General features: G+C 36.1%; 1 protein-coding gene across 1 annotated transcript; it reads left to right on the forward strand.

Moving 5' to 3' along the window:
* The first annotated feature begins 300 nt into the window (after positions 1 to 300).
* On the forward strand, positions 301 to 1064 carry LOC149145720 (protein GLUTAMINE DUMPER 1-like). The gene has a single exon (XM_089449828.1). It carries the CDS (start codon positions 462 to 464, stop codon positions 792 to 794), a length of 333 nt encoding a protein of 110 aa, XP_089305954.1. The 5' UTR covers positions 301 to 461; the 3' UTR covers positions 795 to 1064.
* Positions 1065 to 22240: the final 21176 nt, after the last annotated feature.

Below are 22240 nucleotides of genomic sequence, written 5' to 3' on the forward strand. Positions count from 1 at the left end.
GAAATCGAATAAGGACAAGAACAGAGGGCCCGCTTAATTGAATAACAATTTTGTTAATTCTATAATCCATTTCTTCGAGCACGAAAAGAGAAATCCCTTGGCTGCACCGCCCATTGAGATTCGATATATTTTTTACGTCCACCGCCCATAAACATGAAAATGTGATTGGTTCCATGGTTCGCCTCGCGACAAAGTGGCTCGCTGAGAGGCTTGAAAACCACCGAAAACACGTCATTTTCCAATTAATGTATTCGTTTTCTTGCAAATAACGTATTCGAAATGTTGGACATGACATCGCCTTTCGTCTTGTATTGTATTTGAGATTCCCCGCACCCATCCGGGGCAAGTACTGCAAATAGGTTTTATACGATAATCTCTAGGCTCTGTTTGGGTACTTCCCTGCGATTTCATTTTCTGCAGAATCCCTGGATTTTGTATAGTGGTAGCAATTATATTATGCAATGATTAATCACAGAGCAAATAACATTACACATCAGGCCGCATGGCAGTCACCGGTTCCGTATCTATTCGGGGGAATGGCTGCGATGATAGGCCTCATTGCATTAGCCTTGTTGATTCTTGCTTGCTCTTACCGGCAACTATCTGGTCAGTTTGGGGAGATTAATAGTGAGGGCCTTCACAATAATTCTGCTTCTCTTGAATGTGGGGAGAAGAATAATGAAGCGAGCACGGAAGACACAGAGGAGAAAGTGATGGTGATTATGGCTGGGGATCAAATACCAACGTTCCTTGCGAAGCCTGCAATGTCTACGACCAGAGACAGTTCTTTGTAAAGTGTTACATGGGCCTAACAATGAGTCACTCACTGCATGCAAGCATTGTAAGTAACAGAGCATTGTATGAATATGGTTACTGCTACACAACTCATATTAATTAGGTGTTAATGGATTGTGTTCTAGGCGCACCAGAAATAGTTTATTGTATGTGGTGAATATATCGAGGTCTCGCCATTTGTGTACTTCTTCTAACGAGATTTAGCTAGCAGTTGCTTTAGCCTACAGTTGAATCAGCGGCGCAACTGTGTTGCATACAAAACAATTAATCCCAAAACTGTCTTTATTGATAAGAGTTTTAAGATTTTATTTATGTTTTCTGACATTATTTGAAGAATTTGACCATGATAGGATTGGTAAGCTCTGTATTTCATGAACATATAATAACAATGATGTACTAGCACAGATACATAAATTAAATTGCTGATAAAAGCTTATAGCCATCAAAATAATGCGATTTTTTGGAGATTCTGGTGACGGTGGAAGAAATTGAGGTTAAATCTTGATTTGTTGCAGTTAAAATGGTTTTTTAACTGCATATTTGGATTCAGCACCCTGAAAAACTCCTGGGACGCTTTCATTGTGCAAAAACTAGCTATCAAACTTGCCATTCCAATAAATTCCTTCCAGATTTCGACAGCACAAACAGGCAGGAAAGACTTTCAAAAAGTGGCTTTATAGACAACTGCTCAAAATAATTATGTGCTATTAGCCATTTAATTTTTATAAAATTGATAATTTGTAATATCAAGATAATAGATGTTCCAAAGTTTTGAAAAAAAAAATGATTTGGCAAGTCTTAATTTCTCTTAGTCTCTTATGTATACTCTAAAGACCATTCTAAATCATCCACAATTTTTTATATTTTGAAAATATAAATTATAGAAAGCATATTACTAAATAGAACAGAACAATTAAAAAACCCTAAAAAACATCCAAATTATGTTCACACTTTATGCAACTGCAATATCAATTGCGGTATGGCGTTGCGCTTGTCCGGATGCTAGCGATGGCCTGATACTTTGAAATTAGACGAGATATTACATTTACATTTAGATTCATGAAATATAGATTAGCGTTGGAAAATTTATGTTTCAATAGAGCAAATCATCTTCACATAGAAAAAAGTTGTAAGAATCTCGTATGACTGGTAAGAAATTCTTCTAAGACTGTAAGTAGAGGAGACTAAACATTTTCAGAGAGCATTCTGGATGCTATCGAATTGAGTTGGTTTTACTTTCAAGAGATGCTTTAGAATTCAAATTGATAAATTGGTTAACACACGATAAAAGTACATGACCAAATCAATGATAACTAGTGAATGTAGAGTTATAAAATGGACACATGCATCGTGTAATTGATCTAAATAGATTTGTGCCTCCCACAATTTCTTTTAATTAAAATTGACATTTTTTAATTTTTTAATTTAATGAATTATTAATATATTAAAAAATTTTAAAAATATTTAATAGTTTCTAGTATTTTATTAAATTTAAAATATTTAATTTTTAAAAATAATTAAAAATCTTTAAACTTTCTTTTAGATGAGTTTTTGGTCAAGATCCCAACAAGTGTAGTTGAAGAACCAGATCATGACTCCACCATAAATAGAAAAGGTACATCATCCTACAACTACATTTAACCAAGAGGGGACCAAGACATCTCGAAAGAGAAATATAATTACTTAATTAATTAATTAGTTAGTTTTATTATATTTATTCATTTTGTCATTAAATATAATTGCTTGTATTTAACTAAATTGAGAGTAAACTAAGAACTAAATAATCCACTTTTTTATTATTCAAATCTTCATAAGCTATATGCATACTACTTCTTCTTATTATTATTATTATTATTATTATTATTATTATTATTATATGAAATATTAAGAAGAAATAATAAATGATTAATAATTCTAAATTCAATAAATTTAACTATATTAAATATGTAGTAATTTTTATTAGGATATAAATTAAAGTCAATGAAGAATGATGGAAAAATATCACTATTTTCAATTAGTTAGTTAATTCCATTAATAATTTTATTTATTTATATTTATTTTACTCAATTTATAACTTGATTAATTGGTTTATCTCAATATAATTATTTCATCTTTGTTCATGTATAAAATATTTTTATTTATTTATATATTATGCTAAATAATTAAGGCGTATTTTTTTTGTTACATTGGTAAAAGACCCCAAGGACGTGAAAAGTGTCTATGTTATTAGATGTTGGTGTGGGACCCCTATGTTGGTGACACTGGAGTCAGCCAACATAAAACATGAGAGGACCTAGTCTTCTATCGGGCAGAACAAGTGGAAAAGACTAGAGTGAGCATCACATATGTATTGAGGAGGCTACCAAGATGCGCCTTTTCATCAACCGAAGTTTAGGGAGGCCATAGAAATTGAAAAAAGGCTGAGCAATCTCAATAGGAATGATGGCTAGAAAATTAGCAATTGTTGGATCCATGCCCTTTCCTCCTAGCCATGTCGTGCCACCCCGACACCTGCCCCTTGTGTTGTTCTTTTTGTTGTTGTTTTCTGTCGTCCTTTCCACGTCGTACTCTGGATTGTTTATTTTCCATTTTATTCCTTTCCCTCTCTTTCATTTTTATTGAGTAATTTATTTATTGAATTTAACCTTAATTTTTTCTAACTTCAAAAAAAATATACGCTTAATTATTTAACATAATATATAAATAAATAAAAATATTTTATACGTGAACATAGATGAAAGAATTATAATTAGGTAAACCAATTAATGAGTTATACTTTCAATAAAATAAATATAAATAAATAAAATTATTAATCGAATTAACTAAGTAATTGAAAATAGTTATATTTTTCCATAATTCTTCATTGACTTTAATTTATATTCTAATGGAATTTGCAATATATTTAATATGGTTAAATTTATTGATTTAGAATTAAGTCAAAGAACAGTTATTAATCATTTATTATTTCTTCTTAATATTTCATATAATAATAATAATATAATTCTGTATATAGTTTATGAAGATTTAAATAATAGAAAAGTCTATTAGTTAGTTCTTAGATTATTCTCAATTTAGTTAAATACGAGCAATTACATTTAATCATAAAATAATTAAATATAATAAAATTAACTAATTAATTAACTAACTAACTATATTTCCATTTCCATATCTCTTTGTCCCCTCCTATTACCGAGTATAATGTAGTCATTTCCTGGTCAAATGTAGCTGTTGGATGATCTATTCTGTCTATTTTTCCTGCAGCCCTAATCTAGTTCTTCAACTTGTCCTGAAGATGAACCACACTTGTTGGTTTGAAACGCGTCGACAAATGAATTATGATGTGATTTTCAAACTTTTGGTTTTCCCAACATACTAGCTACGTGTGTGCTGAGAATCTCTAATGAAAAGAGCCTTGATAAAGAGAAGGCCCATCTCCTTAACGTTTTTGTTAATAATGGTTATAGTAGGCACCAAGGTCAGGAAGCTTTCCTTAAAGCCAGCAAAAATTCATGGTAAAGGAACAACCTAAAGATTAAGTCTCAGTGGTTCATCTCCCTTTCATCCACGGAACCACTACTAAGATTGCGACAATTATTAGGAAGCATAATCTTCCCTCAACCTTTAGACCCATTAATGCCATCCATAACTCCCTTAGATTGGTAAAGGACTCTGTTGACCCCAAGGGCATGAATGTTGTCTATGTTATTCCTTGTTCTTGTGGGACCCCCTATGTTGGTGAGACTGGTAATTCTATTAACCAGAGGATTAGTGAGGACTCAGTCGACATAAAACATCGGAGGACTTCGTCCTCTAGCCTCGCAGAATGCACAGAAAAGCCTAAGCATCACGAATGTATTGAGGAGGCCTGTGTTATTGCAAAGGTTGTGCATTTTCATCACCAAAAATTTAGAGAATCCATAGAAATTGAAAAAAGGTTGAGAAATCTCAATAGGGATGACCACTAGAAAATTAACAGCTGTTGGATCCCTGCCCTTTCTTCCTAGCCCCCCTTCCCGCTGCCCCTGACCCTTGTGTTATCTTTTCTCCCTCGTGCTCTCCCTGACCCTTGTGTTATCTTTCCCCCTCGTCCTCTCGTTGTTTTTCCTATTTTCTTTTTCTTGTCTTTGGTTTTTTCATTAAGTAATATATGTATTAATTTTTACACATTAATTATTTAGCATATTATATAAATGAATAAGAAATCATTATACCGAAAACATAGATAATAGGATTATAATGATTAAACCAATTAATCATATTATACCTTTAGTAAAATAAATATGAATAAATAAAAATATAAATCGAATTAACTAACTAATTGAAAATAAATATATTTTTCCATTGACTTCCATTTATATTCTAATAGAAATTGCTATTTTTTAATATTCTTAATTTTTTTATTAAATTAATAATTAAGACAAAGAACGAACTAACTAATTAGGTTATTTAGTTATTACTCATTTATTACTTCTTATTATTTCATATAATAATATTAATATAAGTCTTCTTCTGGTCTTTGATAATTTAAATAATAAAAGAGTCTATTAGTTAATTCTTAGTTTACTCTAAATTTAGTTAAATGCAAGCAATTTACATTTACTCGCAAATAGGAATAAATCTAACTATCTAATGGTTTAATTAACTATATGTCCCTCTCCATATCTCTTGGTCCTATCTGGTTAACCAGTCTAATGTAGCCACTGCCTGGTCAAATGTAGTCGTTCCTTGTCAACTATAGTCGTTAGATAACGTGCTCTCTCTATTTACACTGCAGCCATGATCTGGTTCTTCAACTTGTCCTGACGATGAACTACACTTGTTGGTTTGAAACAGATCAACAAATGAATTATAATGTGATTTGTGTGGAAAACTCTTCTCAATAAACTTGATATGGATCACAAAAGCCTAAATTCAACGATGTGATTTTCACTAAAATCTCTTTTCGAAAACTTGATATGGATCATAGAAGCCTAAATTCAACAATTATTGATTCTATTATATAAATTTTTTATAAAATAAACAAAAATTAAAAATTGGATTTGACGATTTTACAGTAAAAAATATTATAAATATAAAATAGTCACGCTACAAAGTTTGATACTATTAAATTCATAATACTTATTATGTATAATATATTAACAACACTTACACAGTGTAATATATTAACTAAGTATAATTTCGTAAAATGTTATACTACAATATGTTTACCAATTACATAATAACTAAAAATCTATAAATTTATAGAGAGTTATTTATTTAGTTATATTCAAAATTTTGAATGTGTTATAATGAATTTTTTAAAAAATTAATATATATATATATAATTAATTTATAATTAAGAAGAATTGTAGTTGTAATGTAGCATATTACTTACGTTTACAGATATTTCTAATTAGTGAAAGTAAAATTCTTCTCATGGAAAGAAAAATTCTTTCCACACAAAACTCTCTGCATAGTGAAAGCTTTTTGCGCAAAATTGCAATGGAATTGTGCTTCTACAATTGGCTAAATCATTTTGTTTTAGTTTCCAGATACAAAGCTTTGCACAAGTTTAACAAACATGAAATAAACTTAAGCCTATTGAAACTCCTATCTCCTACAAATCCAATAATGAAATTGGAGTTTAAATTGTCAAACTCTCATTTTCAACATGCAATCTATGAACACATGAATGTGTGAACACGTCCATAATCAAACCTATGAATCTAAACACTATGTAGATATTTCAGTGTTTGGAAGAAGCTTCCACCACACAATCAAATATTCACACTAATAATATTAATTAATTAGAGATTTTCTCATCACCCGTGTGTATGCAAAGGACATAAAAGTGCACTAATAATATTTATAATTAATTAGATATTTTTTTAGCCCCCCGCCCACACACACACCTACGTAAAGACCCTGTAACCGTGTAAGGTTTGACATCATTGGGGAAATAAGTAGCACAACAATGTCACTATCAGAGCAGTCATTAATGTAATGACCACTCACAAAATTAGTTTTTTCTTATTTTTAAATGAATTGTCAAGCACTCAAAAATACCAAAAATAAAATGCCCTCCATCAGGGAAAATAACAGTAGAGAGATACTTCTGAGATTCTAGATTATGGTTTATCAACTCCATATACCATCTTAATTTTATTTTATCCTCTAATATTTTATAGAGCTACATTTTTCCTTAAATTTAGATCTAATAATATTTTTAATATTATCCTCCAACCCAACCCCGTCCCCCCATGGTGGGTGCCTATGAGTTGAATGAAGGGGAAATGATGACACAATGATGGTTTAATGAGGGGATGCAGGTTGCCTCCAACTGGAAACATGCATGGCCACTCCATGGTCACAAAGGAGAACTCAACTATGGCAAGTCTATATTTGAAATTCCTGCAAACTTGTGAGTTTGTGAGAAGGTAGAACTATGTGGAGATTCATACATATAGGAGGGCAAAGTTATAATCATGGATGTGGATGGGAAAATTAGGAGCCATAATATAAAGATGAAGGGGGAAGCTGCTATGCAGTGGTTGAAGAAATTGGAATTTATTTGTAGAACCACAACCATGACACCTTCTTGAAAGAAGTGTTAGTCTTGGAACAACACATTAGGCTCATTAGAAACATGCAATCACAGGATATAATTATGGAAATTCACTACAGTAGCCGTAGGCTCTTAGTATTTGTGGAAATTTATCCTCCTCGTGAACCTCTCCCTCTAAAGCTCGATCTCTTATTTTTTATTTCCTGCAACTCCTTTCAAGATTGGAAGTATTATCTATTTTCTTTGTTTTATCTTGTATATTTCTTTCGATCATGGATGTCCATTCCACACCTTGGCATAGAATTCTTAGGGCGACTTACTGTGTCAGCCTCCTTGTGATTCAAGTCTTCCTACCATGTTGTTTGGACATTTCTCTCTTCCACTCGCCCTATTTGATGGTATGTTCACCCTCCTTTTCCGCTTTCCTTGTCTCTCTGGCATCCCTTGTTTTGGTCACCTCTTCTATAATGCTTCACCACCACTTAGTTTTTACTACAAAAACATGCCACCAAGCTGATCTGGGAGCTCCCTCTCTCCTTGTTCATATCCCCTTTACCTTGGATGGTACTCACTCTCAGGGCTCCACTAGACTAGCCATGGAGATGTACACAAGAATTATACCAAAATATTATCAAAGGGAAAATTTAGGCATCAAAATCCATGTTAGATAGGCTCAATGATTTTTTCAAATGCACATTGATTGAGAAACTAGGGACTATATACCTCATGTGAACAATTACACCATATGATGATATGTAGATAATTAATATGTATTGGCTTGTTAAAACCATCATGGGGAGGGTTCTTATTGGTAAAGAGATACTTGGTAAGAGATCATCATCTGCATGGCTCAGCTTATGGGGAAAATTGAAAGTCTAGATCGAAAAGTCAACTTGTTGATCAAGATGATTATTAGAACTAATCCTTCATCATCTGATACTAGAGGCAACTGACACCCACGTAATAACACCATTAATGCAACTGAATGAATCTACTCAGAGCTTAGGCCTCAATCCATATTTCGTTTTCCAAATAACTTATACTTGATATTCCATGCAGTGTTATTTATGTAGCTTTACCTTACTATCTTATATTATTTGATTATCATATTAGGAATAATAGAGACAATACAAAATTTCTAATTTTATGTTATTGGTCTAGTTTTCCTAGTGGTAGACCATTAAAGAGTATCTATATCGTGTCTTAGTTTTTTATGAATTAATATAATATATCTAAGCGTAGGAAAAAAATATTAACCTTATTTTTAAAGTGACCCGTTCCTTTATTCTCTAATTATTTACCCAAGAATTGACTTCTTTATGTCATTACCACTTGACTCATGTTTTGGGTGGACTTTGAAATGATATTAGGAAGTCTCCTACATTCCATGTTGTTTATCTTTTTCTTTCACATAATGGTACATAATGATAGTTATGTTATGCATAGGGGAAGGAATCACTTCTATAAGGAGGATAGGATATGGATGCATTGCTTTAAAATTTGAGATTAGAAGTTGTAGAAAACTTATAGATTTACTCTATTTTTCTCCACAACACTCTATACAAACTCAACTCAAACTTATAAGCCATATAAGATAATAAGAGTGAAGAGAGTTTGAAACAGGAGTTTCGTTTATGCTATAGCCAAAGCTTTAATGAATCACAATTATTTTCAAGTCCATACTATATTTTCCACCACCCATTTGTCAGTTTCTCAATGCTATAGCTCCATTTAATTTTATGATGAAGTTAAATTCTAATATATTTATATGAATTTACTTCAAGGTGTTGTTGTTAGAACGAAAACTTAGCATTAGTGATATTTTTGGATTTAATTATCATAACATTCATTTTTTCAACCTTAATAGTCATACTCATACTAGAGCATAGATCCTTCAATATTTTTAGTTCCTTGTCAATATCGAAGAGACCCTTCATTGTAAGAACAATATCATTCGCATAAGGAAGAAGTATGATGGTTTTAAAACAACCCGTACTAAGGATAAAAGGAGCCAATTAATTTGGTGACCTACCCTCTAATGTCTTGTTGTGGAAATGAGATCTGAAATTTTCAATATTTCTCAACTAATGTAGAACCTAAAATGGCTGCCATCATTGCATTCATCTTGTTGATGCCTTTCCAAAAATATGAATTTTTCTCCAATCTGACTCTTAGATCAAAATATATGGCCAATCAAAATTTGGCCTATTAGATTTTTCCATATCATCTAACCTACCGTGTGGTACCCATGTGGTCCCTAGTCATCCACCTCACCACCACATGGAAGTATTACCCTAGTTTCTGACCTATTCATGATTGTGACACATGTATAAGTGATTCCCTTTTAGTGGTGGTCGAATACACACAAAGGACTAACATGCATATATAAGAGGTGTAGGAGCCTGTCTGTGACCACATCTCGTTGGGAATAAAACCTCAACGATTTCCTTTCTATTCCCCCGTTAAAAGTATTGGGGAAGATATTAGAGGTTACATGGAAGTTTCCTTGTCATTTTGTAACATAAAAGTTTTAGGCAACACCTTCAACCAATTACATGAGTCAGGCCCCCCTTTGTGGACCACTCCTTCGGCACAATTTTAGCTACGAGTGTGCCCCATAGTGCCACATCACCCAAGGAATATGCCCTCCATTCAAATTCATTTGGATGATGTGGAAATCCACCAAGCCATAATATCACCTCAACTATTATGGTGTGTCTAAGTCAATCGCATAGGGTCATGCTCCCTTACACTTATGTCCATGGGCTCCACCATTTCCACCTCACCTTAGGAATAAAACCTTGAGAGATTGCACCCAACACTAAAATAAAATGTTGGGGTAGAGGTGTTGGGGTAGTGTTAGTAGCTTTTATCACTGGGGTGATGTCATATGCTCCATGTGGCTCCCTCTAGTGATATCACATGTCACTTTTTCATTGGGCACTTAACCTTATAAAAAGCCCAATACAGATGATAGGTATTCCACCTCCTAGATTGCCATGTCACCCTATAGCCACATTATCTCCACACTCGCCATGGGCCCCACCAATCTCCCGCTACATTTAAAAATAGGATGTCACATTATAAATAAACTCAGGGACCATCCAATGGCAAGGAACACTCTTACGAATTAATGGCATAGATTCAATGGAAAGTTTCCCTACCAATGGGCCCCATTGTTACACATCATTGCGGCTTACAACTCCTCTTCATGTGCGCCCTTCATCATGGATACTATCTATATGGCCTGATAGGGATTTTACCTTATATTCACAAACAAAATGAATTTCAACCTGCATCGAATGAACACATACGCTTGATCCCTGCCCTTAGTACTTTGTTCTAATGCCTATACATATCAGATATTGTCACTGTAATGTTAGGCCCTTAAAGCCTTAAATTTCAACACTTGATCATAAGAATATAAGTGTACATTTATTACGGTATATATCATTAGAGATATCCCTCCTAATCTTATACTGTGTGCACATACACAATATTTGAGAGATCCTTTCTAGACTTTCAGTGGCTTCTGTGCTACCTGCATATATATCTATATATATATATATATATATATATATATATATATATATATACACACACACACACACACACACAAACTCTATCCTTCTTGAGCTTGGTAGTAGTAAAACTAGGTTTGATAGCCCATATTTAACTGCGTAGTAAACATGACAAAGATATTCCCATTCATACTTAAGCCCATTGGAAGAATTTGAAGCTCATAATCGTGCATAGATCTAAGGCCTCATTTTATGATAATAAACATAAAACCAAATCATGAAAGCATAATAGGATTTATTCATTTATCAAAAAACCATAAATAAATTCAACAAATATTTACTGGTATGCTTATAAGAAATCAACCTATCTCTTCCACACATGAAAAAAAATGGCATCCACTGTTGTTAATTTAGGTACATTACAACACTCTAAAAATAATCATGATATCCACATGAAATATAGTGGAAAAATTCAAGCATTAAGTTACAGTTTTATGACATTATTGTCAATTTAATTTGTTGGAATAAATTAGAGCATGTATTCTAATATCAATCTCGATTCGTAAACTTATAAACCCACCAAAGTATATGGATCTTACATCTAGCTAGCTTAGAAAGCAATTTCTTAGATACTCAAAAATGAAGAAATTCATATTACAACCTAAAAATAAAAATCTACAAGTTTTAATTGTTGAATATGAAAAAAGCATAGAAAATATAATATATGAAGCATATGATAAAGTGAATAGAGATTTTAATAAATTTTAGTTAACAAGGAAGAGGCTTTTGTCTCAGAGGTCCTGGTTTTCCTTCTTTATCATTTCTATTTATTCAACAAAACCAATTCCACCCATATAAGTTACCAAAGCATAAAGCATATAAATAATGCAGGAAGAAATGAATGCATAAATATTAATTTCAATTAAATCTTAGTTAACAAAGAAGAGGCTCTAACTTAGAGACCTAGTTTGTCCTTCCTTATTAAAACTAATCATTTGAGATAAATCATTTCCACTATCTCAATAAAGTTAGTATATACAATAAATATTCACAATATTAACAGAGAAAATAAAAATTCTAACATACATTTATGCACATAATTTAACAATAGTGTACTTAGCTCATAATGGGGGCCCTCCACCTTTGTTGGTAAACCTTGAGACAATAAGCTACAACATATATCCATCCACATCACACAAAATTGTATGCACAAGAAATATGAAGGCAAGTCTCAACTTGTATTTAGAAAATAATAGTCACAATGTATATCCATAACTATTGTTTAGCCTTCCTTAAATAGGATAAGAGTATAACAATATGAGCTATAATTTTTGTAGCAACTAAAAAGAGTCACATTCCATCTCATAAGATCAAGCTCATCCCTTTGTTACACAGAATATGGAAAAATCCTAGAAAATCTCAAAGATGCCCCTAAATTAGAGGATTTCCAGTGTGACTGGTCAATTTTGACCAGCATTGACCGGGCCTGTTCTAACTGATTTGGAGTGAGCCAATACGATTCCCTCCATACTTGGTTCTTGTAGTTTACGAATATGCATTTAGTTCATGCCCAGGTTTCCTGCACATATTACTTTAATAAAGCTATTATGGGAAGCTCTATTTCTCCCAAAAATAAAATTTAATGGTCAATTTTTACTTAAACCTGTTGGGTCCCTATAATACTAGTGATTACCCCATTACTATTGTAGTTATACCCCTTATTTATATTGTTGTGCCCCTATTACCCCCATGTTGTTATTTCTATGCCCCATAGAATCCCTCTATTGTTATTTTTGTGGCTTTATATTATTATTGTTAGGTCGACTGGATTATATTGTGACTTTGTAGACTCCTATATATAGAAAGGAGGTTTTGTCATTTGTATCATCCAAGAATTGTTCATTTATGTAATGTAAAGGAGGTTTCCCCCTCGAAGAGGCTGAATTATAAGACGTTGATCTATCTTTTCTATCTTCTCTTGAGCGGGTTTCATAACATTTGGTATCAGAGCTTTGGATTCTAGGGTTTCGCTGCTCCAAACAGGTCATCGTGGCATTTTCGCTATAAATTTTTTTCTGTGACGTTTCAGAAGTCGAAAAAAAAACCCATTTGAGAAGAAATCGCGCTGAACCTTGGGTCCAAATTTCAGAGCTTTTTGCGTGATATTTGTGGAGATATGATCTAAGAAAGTTGGTCTTTTTGCAGACTCCTGAATTACATTCAAAACAGGTGACCTGGGGAAAATCGTCATAACTTTCTCTCTGGGGATCGGATTGAAATTTCGTAAGAAGGTACAGAAATAGGACAGACTTTAGTTTCTTGTATGTGTGGTTCAGATTCAAAGGTTGAAACAGTGACTCATGGCATGTCGTACAAGATCGCTCTACTGAACTAGTCTAAAAGCAGGTCACTGTGGGAGATTTCACATAACTCTTCCTTGGAGAATCCAATTCGGGTCAGACTTGTGGCATTGGAACGTAGAAGGCTACTACAGGTTGCAATTTTAGAACTGGATGATCTGAAATTACAGAGATACATCAAATTCAATATCAGGCTTCTATAAATTGAAAAAAGGTGTGTAGTTTTTTTTTTAATTTTTGTGTAAGCTTGGTTTAACAGAATTCAAAGGGAATAGTAAAGAATTATTATCAGTAACTGATGCCCCGAGGAAAGAAAATGCAAACACCTAGTAAGGAACCTGAAAATTCGAGCATGACTCATGAAGAAGAGGAAGAAATGCTCCATGATATATCAAAATTACAAGAACAAGTGCAACAAATGTCACACTCACAAAAGCTAATAGAAGCTAAGATAAGTGGCGTGGAATCTAAGACAAATGGCATGGAATCTAAGATAAATGGTGTGGAATCTAAGATAAATGGCATGGAATCTAAGATGGATGATTTGAAGACAGATTTGAGGACAGATTTGAAGACAGACATGGAAGATTTGAAGATAGATTTGACAAATTTTCTACAAGAAATACTTACTAATGGTGAAAAGGTTGTAAAGGAAACTCATGATGTGAACAAAATTAATGTTAATCGTGATTCCATAGATGCTAATGTTGGATCGAAGACCCACCACATTCCAAAAATCGATATGAGGAAGTTTGATGGCAAGGATCCCGCCACATGGATATTACAGATGGAGCAGTTCTTCGATCTCAATAATGTGCAAAACACACAAAAGGTATGTATGGCAACTGTATATTTGGAACCAAATCAGTTTGTATGGTATTAATGGCTTTTCTCTCATAAAAAAATTATCACTTGGGCAATTTTTACGGAAGAATTGATAGCACATTATGAAGATACAAAAAGCAACACTTTTTTTAGCCAATTGATAAGTCTCAAACAAAAGGGTTCAGTAATGGAGCACATTGAGGAGTTCCAAAAATTGAACATAAGGGTAAAAGATATTCCAGAGGAGCATAGGATTGATGTGTTCATAGGGTCTTTAAAGGATCATGTCCAACATGATGTTCGCCTTTGGGAACCTAATTCATTAGAGAAGGCATTCAGGTTAGCAAGAAAAATGGAAAGCAAAATTATGGCAACTAGGAAGCATACCACTCACAACTATAAAGACAGAAGTGTTGTTGCCCCTAGTCTTCCACAACCTATAAGGTTGACACCACAACAATTGGAAGAAAAAAGAGCAAAAGGGATTTGTAACAGTTTGTTGTTGGGAAAAGTATCTATTCAGAACGCCCCTATCCTACTCTAAGGTGTGACAGTGCCTTAGCAACAAACAAGGAAAACTATTTTCGTATTCTTCTTTATGAAATGTAAATGAAGAGGAAGGATGAACTAACCTGTGTCTTGCGCTAGTTTGTTGATACAATCGCTCTCCTCTTTGTTTGCTTCCCGTTGCCTGCTCCCTTACTTGCCCAGCTTCACCAAGTTCCTCCAAGATCACAGAAGAGGAAAAATACACAAAGACATAGATTTACATTCATAAATAGCTTAGGATCAGATTTAAACTAAACATGCTAATATAACAAAGCATCATTGATACACAGCATGTAGGAGAAACTCAAATAGTTTGATTGATATAATAAGAAAGTCCAAGAGGAGATACAACCAAGTGAGTCCCGATCCAGCATCTACCTCCCAACAAAGGAATCCCTTCCTCACCTCCAACAAAGCATAAATCACCCAATGCACTAATCTCAATCTCAAAACTAACAGCAATTCTCTGCAAAGTACAAAATTCCAGCCCTCTGGATCTCTGGGATGAGGGATCCATATATAGATGTAAGCAGAGAGGATGAGTCAGCTTATGTTTTGACTTGTGGCTTCTCTCTGTCAGTTCTTGCTTCCACTTGGAGACTGAGAGCCTCTTACTCATCACTGGTCGAATTCAGTGAGGCAAGTGTCATTGGAGAAGATTCTGGAAGCTTCCATTGTCTTTCCACCTCGTTGAATGACTTTGCCATTTGTCATTTCCCGCCCAACGCACCCTGGTAGTGCATTCACCTGCGTTGGAACGCACCTAGCCAGTGTATTTGGGTGCTTTGTAATGCAGGCAGCTAGTGGAGCATCTGAATTGATCCTGATTTGACTAGTTTTGAGTAGTTTCTGGTGGAGAACTTCTGGGAGAAGCTGTAATTTGTTAACCTTGATTCTTTAGGAGCTGGAACAACATCTTTAGGGACTTAGGATCCCTTGGTTTATAGACATTTCATGCTTATAGCTGTAAGGCACAAAAATGTCTATAACAGTTGCCCCCTAAAGTATGAGGCCGTTTATAGGGTGAAATGCTTTATTAGGAGGATCCGAAGTTCTTTCAATGCTGGGAGGAGACCTTTAATAAGATACAATACAATACATTATTTTCATACTGTTTTCATGATCTAGCTGAGGCGGGCATTCCCATGCTCAGCTTTATAAATTCATTTTTATGTACATAGGACAGACAATCGTCTGATGGTAGACTAATGATTATGGTGAAATCATCATCCTTTTGGTAGGATGATTATCTGTGCTGCAAGTCTGTACATTTCAATGTCTTTATTTTTCCTGAATATATATCGCAGCCCGGATGGATGAAACTAGATCCGAGGTCTTCAATCTCGTCCGATCTTCACTCTAAGTACAAGTCGATCCATGTGAGAAATTTTTTGAAGTCGAACATGGAAAGACATCGCTTGATTACCAGTCAATGATGTAAACTGTTAACAAGCGCGAGAGGAATCATCGATAAGGATGATGATCCTCAAGGTACTGCAGCACAATTCACGTGGTGTGAATAAAGGACTTGGCATCGAACACCACGCAAAATCTTTCGGTCGAAGGTCATTGATGTATACCTGTCGCCGGAAGTGTGAAACTTGCCATTGAGGCATGCAAGCTTCAAAGTACTGAAGGAGTGTTCCTAGATCAACTTCTTGGATAATGAGCTGATGTCGACAAGAAGCGATCCGTCAAAGGAGGGCCTTGATGTATCCCACATCAATGACATGGAACGGAGCAAATGATTTTGATGGAGGTGAAAACGATCTGATGATATATGGTTCAGGGTGGCGGTCATGAAAGAATGAAGTATAATGTATGGTAGCGGATGGGACATGGGTGACTTCTCTGGATGACTTCTCTTGAACATCTCGGCGACACTTATATGATGGATTGGTAGCATTTACCCCAAAGGTGGATAGTATGGCGAGACCATGGTGATGTGACTGGTGAATGAAACAACCCAACCCGACTCAGGCACAGAGTGGAAGTGTCATGTTCAAGAGCGACTTGCTACCAATAAAGATTCTTTGAGTTTCTTCCCAATTTTTCCCCAGTCATTGCTGACCAGTACCTCTTTATTTTTGTCAAGCTTGAGTAGGATAACATATGCTTGTTCTATAATTTTCCCTTCGGGCAAACCCATCGCTATGTTTTAACGAGCCTAGCGATAGTGAAATTCGTTCTCGTCTAAAGACAAGTTTGTCACTATTAATATTTTTAACGAGTCTAACGACAAAGATAACTCGGTCCTTTTCATTTTTAGAGAATCTGAAAAGTTACGTAAAGATAACTCCGGAATTCCTTTTTCGTCATCTAATCCCTTAAGTCCAAAAAAATATAAAACAATACAGAAGGGATGAATTTTCGATAGTTTTAACGAGCCGAACAAACCAAGCGCTCGATCTTTTTGTGCAATAATCCCTCAGGTCCAAAAAGACTGAAATCTAGAGGAGGGATAGCACTTCTAGTCGCTTTAACGAGCTGGAAGGCCAAAACTCGGCAATCTTTTCATATTTTACGAGTCAGATGAAAAGAGCTTAAAGAAGACTCGTCTTTTGAGGAACGAGTGATAAAATGGGTAGCAGCTGATTCCAGGTAAGGGTTGGAATTTTCCAAGCACGGCAGTGTCACAAGGATGGCTAGTGAAATCACTCTTCGCAGCTGTTCCTCAAAATGGGTAAAAAATCAAATGGGGGTGAATGATCGGCCAATGAAAAGTGGAGGTGACGGTGCAAACACGACCAAGGCTTTAATGGCTGATAATGTTACATTCACGGTGGTTATTTACCGGAGATAGTTCATTTTTTAACGAGCTTAAACGCGGATTGAAACACTTGCTCGGTCTTATGTTTATTTTTTAACGACCATGAACTATGTGCTAAAACTGCTCGATAACATGGTCTAGTTTTGATTTTTTACCATAAATAGCTTCGCCTTTTCAAAGATAGTACTGCACTTTCAATTGCTTCATCAAACTAGTTAGAAATGAACAACATTTGCTTGAAAATGAGATTAAAACACTAACATTTTACTTTGAACTACGTAAAAAGCAATTAAAAAGTGTTTTTACCTCTCATTTTACCATTTCATTTGAACTTGGTTTGTTGGAGCTTTGCAGGTGCCTCTTCCCCCTTTGATTTTCATCAGCTGATTTCGGGAGATTCTGTGGAAAGTTCTCGACGCCGTCTGGGCCAGGTAGGAGCTAAACCTGAGCTCTTTCATTTCATGGTTTCCTTTCTGCATTCTGTACTTCATTCTCTGCTTTTCTGAGCCCCTGGGGTTTGATGGGTTCGTTCTGCCATCAACGCACCCTGGGCATTCGAAACCTGCGCTGAATGTTGACCATTATGAAGGTAGTTTGACATTCAACGCAGGTGGAACACTGTGCAGGTGCGTTGGGCGCAGAAAAGGAATTTGTTGCACAGTTTTTGATGAAAATTTTTGCCTGTTTCTCATCAAAATCAGGATCTAACTCCCCTCTTGTTTGTTTTTTAGAGATCTTGGAGCAAAATGACCCTTACATGGCGAGAACGAGAACATGAAGAAGAGGACATGATTTCCCTACATGATCCGGTTACAGTGAACGCGCTGCGGAACTGTGGTTTGCTGAAGTTCTTCCGCATCTCTAGCATGAGACAGCAAATCATCCTACTGCAGTATTTGCTCGATGCATGGGATCCTATCAATCAAGTTTTCCAGATTAGGGGCAAATCTATCCCCTTGACCATAGTAGACATTTACTTCTTGACTGGCTTGTCGAGGCGGGGTGCCCCCATCTCTTTGTCAGGTTCGGCCCGAGGGAGTGACTCTGTGAGAGATTATGTCCGCCAGTATTGCAGGGAAGGATCTCAGCCGAGTAAAGATAGCAAGATCATTATCCGTGATGTCACTGATAGGTCCCTTAGGTCTATCCTGTTTACTTTTGGTAGGATGGCCGGTAGTGCGTCTCTTCATGTAGCCAACAGATCCTATATGCAGCATGCCTTGGAATGCTTCCAACCAAAAAAATTCAACTGGTGTGATGCAGTACTCCTTGTGATGAAAAGTCAGTTGACCAAGATAAAGGAAGGTAGGTTGAAGAACTTTGGGTTCGGTTCTATTTTGACCCCCTTTGCCTTGGAGAAGATACCACTGATGCAGCCGCAGTACATTGCACTTGAGTTACCTTCTCCTACTGAACCACGCATGCAGAGATGGGTTGACCATATGTCTAGGCATGCTGGTCAATCTCAGATTTCTTTTTCTGATACCTTCTTCAGGTTGTTTGATCGTCAGGAGATGGTCTATTGCGAGTATCCATATGTTGGCATGGACTTCCGGGGTGATCCGGATTTAGTACTGCCGGATGGCAAGCAGTGGGGCACTATTGGTAAAATCTTTGACCATATCACTGTTTACTGTTTTTATTTATAATGTCCTTGTGCTTTATTCTATCAAGACTTTTAATCAAACTCATGTGTGCATGCAGATGTTGGTCTTGTTCGTCCAGTAGTTCGCCTGACAGTGCCAGCCATTGCCCCAGCAGGAGAGGGCACCGGGAGGGTTATCCTTCGTGACCTTGATGTGGCCGAGACTCTCACAGCTGTGCAAGAGCAGGTTGAGAGCCTTACTCTCGGTATCCCAGATTTGAGGATCGACGAGCTACCTTTGCAGTTACAGCGGCATACTACTGGTGTTCCTAGACGATGGACTCGTCTCTTACGCATGATCGCACAGGCTGTGACTTGCTATCACGAGCATCACTAGACTAGGGTGCCCCCTAGCATTTTGAGTTTTTGGGTCATGTGACCGATCTTGTCTTGGTTACAGAACATTATATGTAAACCATAAACAACTATATATGTATTTTTGATTTTCGGAGTTTTATTCTGATTGAGTTATGTGATCCACATGTAGAACATTGATGATGTGTCTCTTTTTATAAATGTTGCAGATGTCAAACCCATTGGAACCATGTGTTGGATATGCCGACGGAGCGAGTCGTAGTTCGCGGAACCTGTCCTCCACAGCATGGGCCATTTTTTATCCAAGCGGCGAGTTAGTAAGTTTCAGAGGCGTATGTATTGGTCAATCAACAAACAATATCGCTGAATATAGCGCGTTGATAGAACTTCTCTCTGATGCCATCACCCATGGTATACGCCGACTAATCGTCGGGCTAGACTCACAACTCATAATACTACAACTCAATGGTATATATTCCGTCCGAAACCCAGCTATTTATCACATGTTCCTAAGGGTTAAGATTTCGGAAAGACAATTTGATCTTATTCAATACCAGCATATTTCCAGAAACTTAAACACATTAACCGACTCATTAGCGAACTATGGTTGTTGATAACCGCTTTGGAAATGTGGTTGCCCATTACTTACAAAGACTTGTTGCTCAGGTCCTTGATATGATTACTGGAATGGCGGTTGTTGAGATTGAATGAGCCCTGGTTGTTGGACCATTTGTTGTTGTCCAATACTGGATGATTGACCAAGATGAGGATTCATAGTACTTGTTTGAGCCTGAGTCACTCCAGATAAGGAGGCACTAACTTGAGGTTGTGATTGAGTCGTTGAGACAAGAGGCTGTCGTATTGTAACCTGAGAAACTTGGGGTTGACATACAACAGGTAACGCTTGTACTTGCGATGAAGTCACCATAGCAGGTATAGTGGGAATATTCGACACAGGGTGGACTGGTTGCATTGAATATACAACCCTTGGTTGCTGAGGCAGTATTGGTACCCAACCACTGGATGTAATTCCAGTTTGACCTGAACTTTGTTGTAAACTCCCATATGGTTGTTCTCCGGGAGGGAACAATGAAAAGGCATACTGCCCTCCATATGGTGGAAATCCAGTACTTAAAGGGTAGATTGGCCTTTGAAGACACATTGGATCAACTTGTTGAGTTTCAACATAAGAAATACCAGATGATAATTCGGATGAAGAAATAGGAACTGACCATGTCGTCGAAACAGTCCCCGATTGGACTCCGGCTTGTTGTTGATAACTTGCCGGGACAGTTGGTATACCATCGAACATCGTTGGAGTAGCAGCAGGAGGCTCTGCCACTGCTGCATCGGATGACACAGTCCTGGATGTTGATGGTTGTTCAGACATATCTAGTCTATCCAAAAGATTTCCTAGCGATTCTACAAGAACTTGTGATGAAGGGAGACTAACTTCGAAGTTCAACAAGGGAAAGGGGTATGAATATTCCGTTTAAAATAAATTTTAACACGCTTTTACACAACTTGTTTTTTCAATTTTAAAGAGTCGAGAAAAAACAAAAGATGACTCTAGTCTCCTTCGATTTTTAATGAGCCTGAAGTGACAAGTGCTCAGATGGACCTTTTCCGTTAAGGAGTCTGAAAAGGAACGAAAGGGACTGCTTTGGAGGTGTAGGTAGAGGGAGTACTAAACCAATCGCAAAACTACAGAATACTTTTTAGGGTATGGCGTCAATCTTCCCGAATGTTGTGTTCGGTGCATTGCGATCAGTAGGGCGGCCGACACGGCTTCCTATGGATAAAGGTTTTATGCCTATAGGGGTCTCCCAATATATACTCAACGGTACGTGGGAGCACAAGTCTGTACTGGCACTTATCGTCTCAAAGTGGAGGAATCACCCAACCAACAGTGAGGACAACAGTTACCAGGCTTTACGACGTCGGAATATGTCTCTAGCCTAGACCTCTAGATGTTGTGCGTTAAGTTACAAAGCGTTGTTAAGTTCATTGAATTTATTTTAGGTTGATCTTTCTTATGAAGTTTTCCTTTTGGGTTCACCACGAGATGTAGATGTAATTCCTAAAATGTAATCTAAAGATGATAAGCAAGCTTTTATCTCTTTTCAGCAATGAAAGTCCTAGCTACAAAGGGAAAAGAAAGACACAATCTTTTCTCAAAGAGCAAAGAGCACACTGTAAATGCACTTTTCCTAAATCAAGCCATACAAACTGTCAATATGCAAATGCACTTTTGCATGTATTTGTTTTTCACTTTCTTAATATTGATGCCTAAAAAGAAAGTTGTTGTACAAATTTGAACTCGATTTCAAGTGAAAAACACAAACAAGCTTCTTTTTGAAATCAAAAAGTAGAGACGATTACGACACTTTATGATTTTGAAGTAAACACTTGCTTCGACACTAGAAATTCACAAATTGAAGCCAAAGACAAAAGTAAAAGCGTAATCAACTGTCAACAACAAACAAACTTTCTCCTAAGATCAAAACGACACTTACGACAGATCTAGATCTAAGGGCGACAGTATGACCAGTTTACTTTTGCAATGGGAAACTGTAAATGACGTAACAAATACACAAAAACAAATACAGTTTCTTTTATACAACTGAGGCAGAATTAAGGCAAAGAAAAGGGGCTTTTAAACAGACAAACTCACTGATCACAGGCTACAAAAATCAGAGGCAAAACTGGAAAAAGTGAGCAAAGAACCTCAGATAGGCAGGGCTAGGCTGATCAACGCACCTACTACACAGAGAAACTGAATTGCAACGCAGGTAGCCCTCTCGGGAACTGCGCTGAAATGCAAAGTCTCTTCACAGAGCCTGCACTGAAGCAGAAACGAGAATTTTCTCTGGGTTCTGGGTCACGGTTTGCAGTTTAATCTATGGTTTTTGGCCA

The sequence above is a fragment of the Pinus tabuliformis genome, chromosome X, assembly GCF_031772625.1.
Source record: "Pinus tabuliformis cultivar Carrire ecotype Pingquan chromosome X, CPIR1, whole genome shotgun sequence".
Taxonomy (NCBI): Eukaryota; Viridiplantae; Streptophyta; class Pinopsida; order Pinales; family Pinaceae; genus Pinus; species Pinus tabuliformis.

Excerpts from the sequence above, each read along its gene's own strand:
- LOC149145720 (XM_089449828.1), top strand. The coding sequence starts at position 462 with ATGATTAATCACAGAGCAAATAACATTACACATCAGGCCGCATGGCAG.